At 38.5% G+C, this 11,581-nt stretch overlaps 1 protein-coding gene across 1 annotated transcript; it reads right to left on the bottom strand.

The window, feature by feature from the left end:
- Window positions 1–780: 780 nt before the first annotated feature.
- Window positions 781–8,614, bottom strand: eif6 (eukaryotic translation initiation factor 6). The gene is made up of 7 exons (XM_038697697.1): window positions 8,509–8,614; window positions 8,064–8,202; window positions 5,387–5,472; window positions 4,926–5,101; window positions 4,070–4,246; window positions 3,468–3,652; window positions 781–2,048 (listed from the first exon to the last, which is right to left on the bottom strand). Exons 2-7 carry the CDS (start codon window positions 8,168–8,170, stop codon window positions 2,039–2,041), a joined length of 741 nt encoding a protein of 246 aa, XP_038553625.1. The 5' UTR covers window positions 8,171–8,202; window positions 8,509–8,614; the 3' UTR covers window positions 781–2,038.
- Between the last annotated feature and the right edge of the window lie 2,967 nt (window positions 8,615–11,581).

The raw sequence follows: 11,581 nt of genomic DNA, 5'->3' as shown, positions 1-11,581 counted from the left end.
ACAGCCAACAAAACAAAGGACTTCATCAGGGGGAAAAAGTGGAAGGTTTTAGACTTCAATCACCTGACCATAACCCAATAGAGCATGTTAGCTCGCAGGCTTGAGGCAGTTACTGCAAGCAAGGGTTGTGCCACCAAATATTAAATGTTATTTACTTTAAGATTATTTGTTCCATTACTTTAGCTCACCTAAGAATGCTGTGGTCTAATATAAACAGTGGTGTGTCCTGAGTTGTTTAACACATCTAGATGTGAATACCAGGAAATAAAAGCTGAAATTCTGAACTTGTCTCCGACTCATCTTTTGATCTTAAACCCAAATGTATTCAGTGAACAACAAAAACAAAGGAATTTGCCTCACTGTTCCAATAATTTTGGAGGGGACTGTATACAAATAGCAGGTTTTAAATGCTTTACATACAGATAGCAAGTTTGAACTATTAGATACACAGTTAGCCAGTAGTTAACTGCATTTGACTAGACAGTAAGCTAGCTCTCACCAAGCCAAAAAGGTTGGTAACAACTGGTTTAATTTAATTGAACTATACTGACTGTAGCTGTCAAATGTGGAAAGTAAAAAAACCTCAAATGTAGTGCAAAAAAGGATAAAATGTAAATACTGTTGTTTTTGGTTTTTTTAAAGAACTTCAAAATTGCTCTTAAGTTGAGTAAATGTGTAGTTACATTCCTTGGTTACTTTACGTTTCCCAACTTCCCATGCAGTATTTAAATTAATTCTGATCTTGTTGTGTTTTTCAAGTGACCTCACACATCACGCAGATAAAAAGAGGGTAATTTATTTTATTTTACAAGACAGATATTGTTAATATGCTTCACCAGGCAGGCCTTGATTTGTTACAGAAACACTGAAGTACAAACTGTCACTATATCATCCATCCTTCATGCATCCATCTCTGCTTTAATCTGACTTTTTCTTTATACAGTTTGTGTGTAGACATTACATACAAGACCAGCAACAGTGAAATCCCACACTACCTGTGTCTATTAGTCAAACTGCATGTTGTACATTGTCATTTGTTAAACACTACAATATCAAATCGAGTGATATCAGACCTCAAATAGAAAGCTTGCTCAGCACTCGTCCAGAGAAAGCATCACTCTTAATCCTTCAATAACACTCTTACTTTCAAATTAATGTTGGATATTTGACTTTTACAGTTTCAATGCCAAAAGCAACTGTGGGTTCCACCCTTTAAACATCAGATAAACGTTTGAGGTGGTGATACGGTTGGTAGTGTGTGCGTCCGTGTTGATGGGAATCCCTGATAGCTTCAGGCAACAGCGTGAGGAACCAAAAGATGGTTCCTGACTGACTTTAAGTGACAACAACATATCGTGCCGTCACCCATCAGAGCTGCCGAAGCATCAGGGAGGTGATTCTTTCATGGCAACAGAATTACATTCAGAACACAGCCTCCTACCAAAAGACGTTTGACACTTTTTTTTTTTCTTCCCACGGTGACTTATTAACGATACAGGCACAAAAATAAATGTGATCTTTTATTCCTTTTAGCGCAGTCTCGGTTACTTCTGGTCTATCCGAACTGGGAGAAAACGTTCAATCTTATTTCTACCTGTTTGGATTAAAAAAATATTCACATTAGTGCCACAAAAGCTGAAATATGAGATTCCTCAATTTGTATGTCAGCACAGTTTCAGACAGCTTTCTTTCACCTTCTATGCACCATGTTTTTGTTCTTGTTTTGAAAAGTAGTTGTGGAGATGAGGTGGTGGATGTACAGCTGAACACGTTTCAACTGCCAGGATCTTTTATTGGAAACTGACCATTTCCTAAAATACCTCAGCTAATTAGAAGGAAGGTTTAAGAAAGGTTAAACCAAAAAAAAATAAAAATTAAGTACAAAATTATCACTGTAATATGGCTGCAGGTGGAGGCTGTGATGTCTGAGTACATGAGCTGTACTGTGTTTTAAATTGAGGAATGAGGTCCAGCAGCTTGTTGGCTTCATGTGTGAGACCAGGTGAACCACAGCAGAGCTCTTCAACTGCAGGGAAACTTACGCCATGCTGATGGGAAACAGAGGAGGGGAGAGGGTTGAAATCACACGGAAACAACATTTAATGGCTAAATTGTTCCTGTAACTCAGTGCTTTTTAGATTTTAATCATATTTGTGGGGCCTAGGGCTGCACAATATCTCGTTTCAGCATCGTCATCGCAATGAGCCTTTGCGCAAGAATCACATCGCAGAACAATGCAATGTCAAGGAAGTCAAATTAACTCAAACACCAACCTTTTTTTGCAGCGTGATACAAAAGGAACACTCGTACAGTTCTCATTCTCCATGACTAATCTACAAGACAAGTCTTTCTGATGTAACATCAACATTTACTGTGATTTAAGACTTGTTGGATACAGAGTTTCTAGTAACAAGCAGACCCTGCAGTCACAGCGAACCACCAATCACAATACTGTTCTCGATCAGTTTATCAAACAACTAAAGCAGGCCCCGCCCCCGCTAGTTGTCTACATCTCTCTATCTATATCTCTATATATCGCAGCAGAGAAAAATATTGCAATGTCAGTTTTTTCAAATATAGTGCAGCCCTAGTGGGGCCTCATTATTATTGACGTCTTCTCTTTAATACACTGTTGCAGGCTGGGAAAACAAAAAAAAATGTGCTCTGTAGAGCTGATAGGAACTGAGTCAGGTGAGGTCATGCGGTTTTGTACAGAACAAACAAACGAGATGTTAATCAGTGACCTTTAGGAGGAGCTGGAAGGTCAATTTGTTACCTTCGGACAATCAGGTTAGCTGTATCTCCTGATGCTAAGCAGCTGTTGGCTGTAGCTTCATATTCATTAAACCGATAAATGAGTTAGACAAATACTAATATGTGTATTTTCCAACGTGCCCGACTTCTTTAATGAACCGGGCAGACGAGCTGTATCCATCAAAATTCTTTTAACTTTTGAAAAAAATTTTCAGCGACAACTTGCCTCCAATTTCATTATTCGGATGAGAGTTTGTGTAAAAAGGAAATGAATGAATCTGAAGGTCTGAACGACAGACTGAGTGAAGATCAAGTCAACACAACAAACGTGGCTTTCAGTGTGAAGTAACACTGCTGATGAGGCCTGGCTGCAAGTGGTGAGCAGTTATAAAACAAACAGATGGTCGAGACACCTTCTTCAGGCTGAGAGAAAGAACCGAAGCATCACATGGTCATTTTCAGAGCGGCGTGTGATTAAAAGTTTTAGTGAGTCAGTCTGTCACACAAGTGTAGAAGGTCGAGTGTTACAATCGTTTGTGTGTGAACGTGTGAGAAAAATAAAAGATCTGGGTTGTTACAAATTCACTCTCAGGCTTCATTTAATGAACTTGAATGTGTGAAACCTCCATGTTCAGCTTGTCTGAAGCTCTTACGTAACTAGACAAAAATAAAAAGGTGAAAGTGTGTGTGCGTCTGTGTGTGTGTTAAGTCACCTGTCGATCAGAGAGTCCCTCATGCTGGTGGCGATGGCGGAGGGCTGTGACGTGTCACTAAGTCTGAAGACGCTCTCGATGACGGACAGCTCGGTACTGGTGGTGTCCAGGCCGCAGAACGCGCACCAGTCGTTGACCACCAACCCTGCCGCGATCACCTCACTGCCCCGGTTCACTGTGCCGGCCTGAACAGGAAGTTAGTTTTACTGTTGTGTACAAAATATTACTCATGTTTCTTTTCTCTCCTGCTGGTTGATGCAATAAAAACGTGAAATAGTCGACTTCTCTCGCTCTTTCTTGGGAAAATCCGCTGCCTCACTACTTCTCTAGTCTGTTGTGTTGGGTATTTGTGTGATTTTTATTTTTTTCAACTGCAGCAATTGCATTTCTTCAGCAACCAATAAACCAAATGCAACACGAGCACTTTTATTCACAACGATGACATACAAAAGGGGGAGGGACACAGTGTCGATCGACAAATCAAACTGCAAAAAGTTGCTGACAGAAGTCCTCAACAGAGTTGGCTGTTACAGTCGAGCCGTGGGATAAACAAAGATTTGAACTCGGACTCGACCCCAGGTGCCCCTCCTCCCATCGCTCACCACTAGAGGAACTTGTAGCAAAGACGACAGCTCGTCCTGGTCTTCTATAGACGTCTTCGGGTGGACGAGGCCTCCCTGGTTGCTGAAAGAACAGTAGGAGCCGACCAGGACCTGCTCTGCGACCGTCTGACGGAAAACCTCCACCTTCAGAGTGTCTGCGAGGATCTCCTCTGTCTCCTGAACGGGAGGGAGGGCATGTGTTCAATGTCGTCAGATCCCAGAGTAAATACTTACATCATGAATCCTAAATAAACCATAAATCACCAAGATGTCATCTGAAACTTTACTGCTAAAATCAGAATCTTCAACCAAGTCCAATTGCCCTGGACTTTAACCTTCTTTGGATAACTACGACCTGGATGACTGAGAACGTTTACAGACATCTTTCTGTTACAACTGCATGTGAACTGAGGCGTAATTAATAAATCTCTTGATTTATTTGACTAAACCACGAACCATTTAGTTTATGAAAGAAACCACAAATTAGTAGAAATGAAATTGAATCGTTTTCTCACTTTATCCTTCCAACTTTTAGCCATGAATATTGAGTTCAAGACAGTATGGATAAGAAAAACTAGTGTATTTGTGAAGATAAAACCAGAAAATGTGTTACATTTTAAGTGAAAGATTCCTAAAACAACTTAATATCGAATGCCAAATTAACCAAACTAACTAAAACCAGGACATTAAGGCCACTGTCACGAGCTCGGCCCCGGCCCCCGGCCCCTCGTTAGGGGTCTCTCTGTAGGAACGACTGTCAGCTGAGGTGTCTCCAAGAGATGAATGTAAGTCAATGTAATGGCTTCTGAAGGACGTGATGAAGACACAGCCGTGTGTGTGTGTTTATCCGTCTCACCCTGTCGAGGTCGGGGTGGACCAGCGCTACGTAGTCGTTGCAGGCGATGACGTTCCCGAGAGCGGACAGCCTCTCCTCCACTCGCTGCATCCTCACTGCTTCAGGCAGGCAGTTCCTGATGTGCTGCAGCTCCTGGTCTGTCGTGTTGTTGGGCACCAAGAGGCCGTGACGGTTACCTGAGTACAGGACAAACACAAGAGAATAAATAAACTAGCCATCCCCCTAACCGAGTCAGATTTAGCTTTTGTTTCTGTTTGACCTGTTGTGTCGATGGGAAGAAAAGAAGAATGTTGTGAACAGATTTTGAAAAAGAAAAAAGTAAGAGATTAAAATCAAAGGATGAAAGAAAGGTGTCGTTAGGGATCGATGTGCTATAAAGATTTCCAAAAGCCGGATGAAAGAGGAAACCGACATAAGAAGTGTTAGTGTGTGAGTGTTGTGCCCTCCAGAGCATTACTCACCCACGCACATCCTCCCAATGATGCGACAGCCTGCTATGGAAGCGTGGACCACTGGGATGGTTTCTGATAATTCCCCTTCAAACACACTGCAGTCACAAAAACAACGGCAGCCTGTCACTTATTTCAGCTCTGCGTGGAAACTGATCTGGCTCATCCAAGAGAGACAAAGGCGTCTTTTACATAAATATGAATTTGTAGAATTATTTTGACTTTTGTTCCCAACTGACTAAACTGCGAGACCACATCCAAATAACGGTCTGCATGCTGGATCATTAACATGCTGAATTTCAATGTGATTGATTCTTGAAATACATTAAATTATGTCCTACCTGATATGTATGTTTGCCTATGTGGAAGGAAACTTTAATTTTGCAGATTTTTAAATGGAGGTTTGATATAGCAGTATTTCCATGCAGCAGAAAATGACACAATTCTGCAATATGTCTATTAAATGTCAAGAAATTGTGAAATCCCAATTTTCCAGAGCACAAAGTGACATCTTCAATTTGCTTCTTTTATCCAAACCACAGAATAAAACCCAAAGACTTTTCATTTACTGTCATAAATGACAAAGAATAGCAGCAATTCCTCATATTTAAGAAGATGAAACCAAATTTTTCACAGATTTTTGCTTAAAAAAAATAATAACTGAAACAATTAATCGATTATAAAAATAGCAGGGCTGGAAATGAAAATCAGCGCCAAATGTGGGTAGATTTTCCGTTTGCCGTCTGTTGGAAGGCTACCCGCCGCATTGGCGGGTAAACGTATTCGGTAAGATATCTCCATATAATAGGCTTTTGACCGGATTAGCGTTGTTGGCTTTTGACTGGATTAGCGTGTCGCACTTAAATTGGTCCCCGCTGTGCCAAGGGATCTAAAAATCGTGTGTAACACACGGGTTAGAGGACAACCCTCCCGTTTCCCCCGGGCTTCTCCCATATTTTACCGTGTCATCTCGTTAAAATATTTCCCCGTAAATGTCCCATTTATTTCTAACCGCTGTTTGCTTAGTTCCCCTCCATTAAAGCCAGTAGCAGCGTGTAGAACAGCTCGGAAACAGTGAAGGGACGTCAACAGCACTGCAAATAAAACAAGAAGAAGAAGAACAGCAGAGCGACGGGTTCAGGACAGATGACGCTTTGCTAAACAGAGTGTTTCACATGCATTTGCCCCTAAAATAGAACCAGAGAAATGATTTACGATGTGCGAGTAAAAACTACAACCTACAGTTATTTTTTTGTGCATAAATCCTTGTGATTTTTTTTGTTAGTTCTTAGCATAAATAAATTAGAGACCAATGTAGACTGTTTTTCTGTTTTTAATCAATGAAAACAACCTACAATTAATATCAATTAATTAATTAATTAATTAATATTAATATGAAAGTTTAATGAATATTGTGTGGGGGCAAAACTGAGGCTGAAGCAGAACTCAAAAAATTATTTATAAAGATAGTTAAAGTTGAATGATAAAGCATGATTAAGAATGAGCAGTAATGAGATTTAAGTTGAATTATTATCTTGTAATAATAATAATAATAATAAGTATCTTGTAAGTTTATAAAACAACCAATGTTATGTCTTAAGTACATTTAATAGCAATAAATGAATTTAGCTTCAAATTTCAATCTGATGTCTTCTTTAAGTTTGTATTCAACAGAATATTATCTCATAGGGCTGGACAATAAAACAATAACAATTTATCGGAATATAATTTTTTTCAACAACAATATAACAAATGTTCAATAAATATTCAATGTTTATTTTGTTGAGGAAAAATGGACTGAAAAAAGCTTTTACTTAATTTTACTCAGGCTTATTTGTTGAAAAGGAATTGTTTTGAATGTTCTGCCTCAGATTTGTGAAGTGATCCAGTGTTTGGCATCAAGTGTTTGTTCTGACCATAAAGAAGCGTTTAAACCACAATTAACCATCAGGTTTCTTCAACTTTCACCCAGGAGCAATAATCAACCTTTGAACTCGAATGAAAATAACGTTTTGATACTTCTCGTGATAATTATCGATATCGAAAGATATGAAACTTTTTATCGTGATAACGTTTTCGGCCCTATCGTCCAGCCCTGTTATCGCAATTAAAAAGTACTGAAACAAATGTTTACGTGACATAAAAAGGCAGGTTATTAATTTGCCCGGTAAAAAATATGTTTGGCCGGTGGATTTTTTCATCCACTAGTTCATTTCCACCCCTGAAATAGTAGATTAATTTTCTTTCAATCGACTAATCGATTAATCGTTGCAGCTCTAATGTTCATGTTTCCTAGTGTGAAGTATTGAAACATTAAGTTACAGGACCAATCAGTACTTTAGTGACCATATAAATTAAAGATATACTGCTGCAACTGAAGTGTTTCACAGGTGAATGATCCACTTGTCAGCGCTCTGTGCTGGACAAACTACACAGTTTCTGATTTATGAAACAACACTCTTTTACGTAGCCCCCAAATATGAGCATACATGTACTTTGTCTTCAGGGATGATTCATTTCATTTACCTGACACACCTCATCTTACAGTCCAAGTCTTTGATTACCATCAAGCTCCCGAGGCTCATTCAGCTGCACAGACCGGCTGGATAAAGCTCGTGTAGCGGCCTGAACGTAAATAATGTCGTGTAGCGGCCTGAACGTAAATAATGTTAAAAAGTTAAAACTTCACCTGTAGAAGTTCTCTGAGCCGCCGATGGCCACCAGGCAGTAGGTGTTGGTCAGCTTGGCGAAGCAGCCGATCTCGTTGTTTTTCTCAAACGATGCTCTCACGGCCATGATGGAAGGAGAGGAGGGTTAAACTTCTGCTTCTGAAACAGCACGAGGGGGGTTTTTAAAACACACAGAGCTTTCACCACAGTCACGAGCTGCTGGTAATCACACCAGATAACGCCAGTGAGTTTCTTTATGAAGTACTTTAAAACAGACGTGACAGTTCAGACGCATTAGCATCGGTTAGCTCGACGGCTAGTTTTCAGAAGTTTATCGTTTAGCAGCCGGAAACAGGAAACGAGTCAGAGCAGCTCACGTTTTACCGACGGGCAGCTTTAACCATAGACACAACGATGCTTCTTTTAAATAACTATTAATATTTAGAGAAAGGGGGATAAAATTACCTGAGTAAGGGGTCGCGGCAGCCCAACGTGCGTGGTGATTCCCTTCAACCCCTCGTGTTCACTTCCGCTTCAGGGTTAACGTGGTGACGTAAGACGCACCACGCGTTAAAACAAACAACACGTTAAAAGCGTCGTACTTTTATTTATAAATACCAAGAAATGACCTCTGTGAGCTTTACTAAATGTTTATTTAAATGTTCTTTTGCCTTTGCTTTGCTTATTTATATTATATAAATAACATAAGCAAATTACAAAGCTAATTATATATATATTTTCTTTTTGATAACCGCTGACCTCTCTGGGTTATTTGTGATTTGTGTGGGTAGATTCAATTGGTGTCCAGAAGATGTTGTTTAGCTGCTGTATATCCATGTTTATGAATGAAGATTGGATTGGAAATTTTAAAAAAAACCCCGAAAAGAATCACACCAAAATAAATGAATAAAATAAAAGCATCGTTTCTCTATCAGCAAAGATCCAACGTCATTCATTTAGTTAAAATAATGTGAAATCCTAATACAGGTGTGGTTTTGTGGACAGGACAAGTGAACCATCTCACACTTTCTTTCTTTTCCACGTTTTGTTTAATTCAGAGTACAACATCATATGACATTCTAAATAAAAATTTCAAGCAAATAATCACAGTTTTATAAGATACGATAGAAGTTTATGTATTTATTATTTATATTAAATTGTTGTGCAGCAGTTGCAGTACAAAGTCAGAAATAGTTTGAATATTAATCATCAATAGCGGTGCAAGTTTAAAAATATCAATAATGGTGATATAGGGCGGTGGATAAAATGCATACATTTGGTGTGAGAGATCCAGGTTCAATCCCCCACTGTGACACATCCACCAATATGTCCCTGAGCATAACACTTAACCCCTAGTTGCACCAGAGGCAACTTTAAGTACCTTTAGATAAAAGCGTCAGCTAAATAAATAAATGTTCTGTAAACAGAGTTGCAAAAGTAAGAAAATCTCACATTGCTTCTACATAATATTGGTGAGTTACCTATTGATATGAGAAGTGGCATAAAGCTATAAAACAAAACAAAAATAAGCATTATATAGTGAAATGATAAAATAGATTCGGCTCCAGCAAATGTTACAATAGTAACAAAGCAACCAGAATGTAAAATATTTTCGTTGGCCGTTTGACCTCTGACAATGTAAATGGTTTGCTACGTTGGCCTGTCTTCAGATTTAAATGTTTATGTTCAGCAAATATTAAAATATCTGAATATTAGAAACTAAAAGCAGAACAATTTATCGACAAATAAAGTCATAATTCAAGGTCTACTTGTAAGATTTTTGTTTTCCAATAAAAGCCGCTTTCTTGTTTCTATTCTATTACATGGACTTATTATTAATAGTTACTATAATCAAATTACATGTTTTTGTAATGAATAGTAATAAAGATTTTGTCTATATGTTATTATAAATCTAAATCTTGCAATCAAGTTCTGTCGTTGGGCACCTGTCTTCTCTTATTCTACATTTCCGAGTCATCTGAGTCTCTTGGTTATATTATTATATTCTCTTCCATTCACAGTCAACTTTGTTGGCCAAGTGTGTTCTGTGTTGTATGTACAATGACTTTGAATCTTTAGTGGCTATTAATGTTCAGGACACTAGACACAGACATAGATATTTCACAAACAAGAAATTTGGTGTTTTGGTGCTCAACAAGAAACACAGTACACTCTAAAAAAATAAAACATTGGGTCAACAAAAAAAAAAAACATGTTAACGTTTTCCACTAGAATTTTTAAGTTAAGACTGCTGGCAGAATTACATTAATTCAAAGCAATGTTTTGAGTATGGTGAATTACCTTTTAGCCCACAATAAAACACATTTCTAAGTAACGTGAACTTAATAATTGTCAACATGAATGCAAGTGTTTAAGTTGATCCAACATAATGTTTTAAGTTAGGTCAAGAAGCTTTTTTTGGCCACAATAAAATTTCTAAGTAACATGAACTTAATAATTAAGTTGATCTCTGCAAGAGTTAAGTTGCGTGTTAGCGAGTTATCTTTAGTACCCTATTTCTTCTCATCTGAATCATAGTCTATTCATGTCTAGCTACTTGTAGTTTATAAACGTAGCTGGCCTACACGCTAACCGGAGCGGTGGCTAATGGGTAATCCCATGTTAAGTTAGCTTGCCAAGACGTTTTCCCTGGCTGCCTGGCCACCTATTACTCCCGCATTTAAGCCTACTGAATCAGTGACAGGCTACTAGCTAACTTTACCTCGGCACACAGACTGCACTATCAGCACTGCCCAAATTTCAGAGTAAGGACTTCCAGATTTTGGTATTCGGTTACAGTCCTGAGCGAATGCAAATATGTGTAATTCTGCATAAAAATACCTACCATTCAACACATTACACTTCAATGCGTTCAAGCTGAGGCCCTGTGGTCACTGTGGCCTTGAACATGTCTGCACACATGTCTGTGTGGGCCGTTTAAACATCAACAAATTGTATTTTACGTTAACAGAACTTAAAATTCAATTATCTTAACTGAAAATGTTAAACTCTAACAAGTCATGATAGTATATTGAATCAATAGGCATAATTTGTGTGTCATCCAAGCTCAATAAAATAACAATTACAAGTAAAAAGTCTAACAGTATCTCAGTTTTATTTCACAACAATATATATATTTAAGTAATGACTAAAGGTCCCCTGAATTAGGTTTTAGAGTGTAAGAGAAGAGAAAAAGTACTGCAAAAGAGCTGTACAGTGTTTAAATCAGTCATGTTCATCAGTTAAAATGTTACAGTACACATTTATGTACAGTATCCAGTCTGTGTAGGTTGTTTTGTTTGTAGTTTTTCATGTATAAACATTAATATACAGGCCTATATATATGTTAACACATTTCTAATGCTGGTCCTGCCTGCTGTCAGCCTCACATTTGTCTCCATCAGATATTTTCCTGCTGCTTCCTCCCTCACATCAGCTGCTTCTTAGCCCCTGATGTTTATAGCCCAGATGCTCGGCGTGCGTGCGCGTGCATGCTTGAGTGCGCGAGCTACGGAAAAGGAAACAAAATGATGTTTAA

This window comes from Micropterus salmoides, unplaced genomic scaffold (assembly GCF_014851395.1).
Source record: "Micropterus salmoides isolate LMB-PRFRI ecotype aquatic unplaced genomic scaffold, ASM1485139v1 Ms_hic_scaffold_4, whole genome shotgun sequence".
Taxonomy (NCBI): domain Eukaryota; kingdom Metazoa; phylum Chordata; class Actinopteri; order Centrarchiformes; family Centrarchidae; genus Micropterus; species Micropterus salmoides.
The sequence above is the reverse complement of the archived record's forward strand: the minus strand, read 5'-3'. Positions and strand labels throughout refer to the sequence as shown.

Excerpts from the sequence above, each read along its gene's own strand:
- eif6 (XM_038697697.1), bottom strand. The coding sequence starts at position 8,170 with ATGGCCGTGAGAGCATCGTTTGAGAAAAACAACGAGATCGGCTGCTTC. Across the intron at positions 5,102-5,386 it reads CATTGGGAGGATGTGCGTGG|GTAACCGTCACGGCCTCTTG; the intron begins GTGAGTAATGCT and ends TCCTGTACTCAG. Across the intron at positions 4,247-4,925 it reads TCCACCCCGACCTCGACAGG|GAGACAGAGGAGATCCTCGC; the intron begins GTGAGACGGATA and ends CCTCCCGTTCAG.